Below are 3,562 nucleotides of genomic sequence, written 5' to 3' on the forward strand. Positions count from 1 at the left end.
CGCCTCAGCCTTCCAAGTAGCTGGAACTACAGGCGCGCGCTACCATGCCCGGCTAATTTTTTATTTATTGTGGAGAAGAGGTCTCGCCAAGTTGCCCAGGCGGGTCTTGAACCCGTGGGCTCAGGCAATCCACTCACCTCAGCCTCCCAAAGTGCTGGGATTACAGGCTGAGCCACCGAGCCCAGCCTTAAATTTTCTATAATAATCCTGTATTACTTCTGTAATTTTTAAAAATGTTTTTGAGTGATACATTGAAAAAAAAATACAGCTTAAGTGTTACAAAGCCTCCCATAAATTAAAGACTGAGCTTTATACTCTTCTTCAGGACCTTACCTTTTATTGTAGTCAGAATGAAGAAAGCAATGAGGGTGTTGTTGATGGCGCAGGTAGACTTGGCAACACAAGACAAAATCGTGTAGGGATTTAAGAGATAGCTGAGGAAAAACACACATATTTAGCATTAGTAATCCTGATCAACAGATGTCCTGATCACCATAGCCAGGAAGTTCAAGAGATTTACTAAAAACACACTTAAGGGAAAGTAACTTCTTAGAAATGAGCCCTCCCAAGTAAAAGAGAATGGAGTTGGAGTTGGAGCCAATGAGTGAAAGGTACTAAATATTAACTGCCTATTCTGTGCTATGTGTTATATGGAAAACCGTTTTATTTAATCATCATGAAGATTCTATAAACCAGCAATAACATTATTCCAGTTTTGCAGATGAGGAAAATGAGACTCAGTCATTAAGTAACTTGTCTAAAATTTCACAATTTAATAAATACATTCAAAATCAGGTCTTTCTGGCTCTAAAGCCAATGTTCTTTCTACTACTTTTGACTCAAAATTGATAAAATTCTACCAGTCCCCACAGAGTCAGATATCTTAGGAATGGCTGCACTCATCTGAAAACCAGGAAAGTATATTTTCCTCAGTAAGGTTCCTAAGCTCTAACATCAGCCACACCAATCCAAAATGCCAGAGCAGCTTAGATTCAGCCCTCTTGGTAGTGAAGCAGTACCCATTGAGACAGACCCCAAGGACAGAATAAATGCACACTGAATTCAACAAACTGGTTGCCATAGAACCTCAAAGAATGGCTGAGGCCAAGGCAAGTGGATTGCTTGAGCCTGTGGGTTTGAGACCAGCCCCAGCAACTTGGAGAGACCTTGTCTCCACAATAAATCAAAAAATTAGCTGGGTGTGGTAGCGCCCGCCTGTAGTTCCGACTACTTGGAAGGCTGAGGCGGAAGGATTGCTGGAGCCCAGCAGGCCGAGGCTGCGGTGGCCGGGAGCGGCCACTGCACTCCAGTCTGGGCGACAGTGAGACTCCAACTCAAAAAAAAAAAAAAGAACTTCAAAGGATATCTTAACCATTCATTGAGATGGAGTTAAGCTAAATCTTCTAGTCTTTTCTTGAGGCAGGAAGGAATGAACAGAGAAAATAAATTTGAAATGCCTGAGTGTAGGGAAATTTTAGATGGTAATAATGGATTGCTATTGTTATTTATTTATGTTTGTTTGTTTACTTATTATTTATTATTTTTAGAGACAAGGTCTTGCTATGGTCGCCCAGGCTGAAATGCAGTGGAGTGTAGTGGTGTGATCACAGCTCACTGTAATCTTGAACTCCTAGGCTCAAGTGACCCTCTTGCCTCAGCCTCCCAAGTAAATGGAACAATCGATGTGCACCACCACACCCAGGTAAGGCTCATTTTTTTTCTTTAATTTTTGCAGAGATAGGGTCTGGCTATATTGCCAGTCTGGTCTCGAACTCCTGACCTCAAGTGATCCTCCTGCCTCGGCCTCCAAAAATGTAAGGATTACAGGCATGAGCCAAGCTCAGACTATTTTTATTTATTTCTATCCTGCTTTCACAAAAAGTTTGAGGCAGGCAAAATGAAAACAGATAATAAAAAACAATAGCAAAGTAAGAATAGAAATAAAGAATCAAAACCAGGGAAAACATAAATAAAAGAAGAAAGTAAAGGCAAGAGAAAGAAGATCAAATGGGTCTTCTATAGCACTGTAATCATCAGTTTCAAATCTGTCTCTGAGTTTCCCAGCAGACAAAGTAAAAAGGTAGACCAGTTACATAATTTGATTATCAAATAGGAAGAAACATATCAGTGTCTCAGGAAGAGATCATAATTATTATTCACAAATAAAGACCTTAAATACATACCTCCCAGGACTGTAAGACTAGCAGTTCTTTTTTTTTTGGAGTTGGAGTCTCACTCTGTCGCCCAGACTGGAGTGCAGTGGCCGCTCCTGGACACCACAGCCTCGACCTGCTGGGCTCCGGCAATCCTTTCGACTCAGCCTTCCAAGTAGCCGGAATTACAGGCGCGCGCTACCATGCCCGGCTGATTTTTGATTTATTGTAGAGATGAGGTCTCGCCAAGTTGCCCAGGCAGGTCTCGAACCCGCGGGCTCAGGCAATTCATTCACCTCAGCCTACCAAAGGCGCGGGATTACAGGCTGAGCCACCGAGCCTGGCTAAGATTAGCAGTTCTAAAGCCAAAGATCTAGAAATTGTTGGAGTGGGGTTTTTTTTCAGCAATTACAGACAGGCTTGTTACACAATCTTTAAAGAAACAGCTGCTGCTATTATGAAAATACCCCCAGGACACAAATGAACCTATAAGGGATTCATAACATTGCTGAACCTCTGGTTCCATTAAGTTAGTCCCCACCAATATTTCTGAAATACATAGATGTAAGCTGATACCCCAAGTTTGTTTGGTGGGAAGAAAAAAAGGCCATTTCTAAATAACAGATGATGTTCAAGAAGTACTTGCACAAACACCTATCTGGAATACTGAATAGGAAATTCACATAAAAGGCAGCAAATGGAATAAACTAGTCTCATAAGACTCCTCCTAGCAGGGCTCGGTGGCTCAGCCTGTAATCCCAACACTTTGGGAGGCTGAGGTGAGTGGACTGCCTGAGCCCGCGCATCTGAGACCTGCCTGGGCAACCTGGCGAGACCTCATCTCTACAATAAATCAGAAAAATTAGCCGGGCATGATACTGCACACCTGTAGTTCCGGCTACTTGGAAGGCTGAGGTGGAAGGATCGCCAGAGCCTAGCAGGTCGAGGCTGCAATGGCAGGGAGCGGGGCCACTGCACTCCAGTCTGGGTGACACAGCAAGACTCCAACTCAAAAAAAAAAAAAAAAAAAGACTCCGCCTAATTCTGAAGTTCTAAGGGCATATTTTTCCATGAGGAAACATGTCTGTCTTTGTTTAATGTGCATCCCTAGAAATGAGGATATTATTTATTACTACTACTACTTCTATTATTATTATCATCATCATTATTATTATTACAGCAGCAGAAGTGAGACTTTAATGACAGTTTTGCAAGATCGGGTGTCTGGTGGGCAGGCCGGATATTGTTATTATATTTTTTTGAGTTGGAGTCTCACTCTGTCGCCCAGACTGGAGTGCAGTGGCCGCTCCCGGCCACCGCAGCCTCGACCTGCTGGGCTCTGGCAATCCTTCTGCCTCAGCCTTCCAAATAGCTGGAACTACAGGCACGCGTTACCACACCCAGCTAAT

General features: G+C 43.0%; 1 protein-coding gene across 3 annotated transcripts in view; it reads right to left on the reverse strand.

Annotated features, from left to right (window-relative positions):
- Window positions 1-3,562, reverse strand: part of PIGU (phosphatidylinositol glycan anchor biosynthesis class U) — a 118,717-nt gene that overhangs the window by 92,609 nt on the left and 22,546 nt on the right. For all 3 annotated transcript variants that reach the window (XM_008074068.1, XM_021707008.1, XM_008074069.1), the window contains one exon: window positions 334-434. In XM_008074068.1, the coding sequence (XP_008072259.1) occupies window positions 334-434 (101 nt within the window). The remainder of the gene's footprint in view (window positions 1-333; window positions 435-3,562) is intronic.

This window comes from Carlito syrichta, unplaced genomic scaffold, assembly GCF_000164805.1.
Source record: "Carlito syrichta isolate Samal-C Ts95f unplaced genomic scaffold, Tarsius_syrichta-2.0.1 Scaffold316293, whole genome shotgun sequence".
NCBI lineage: Eukaryota > Metazoa > Chordata > Mammalia > Primates > Tarsiidae > Carlito > Carlito syrichta.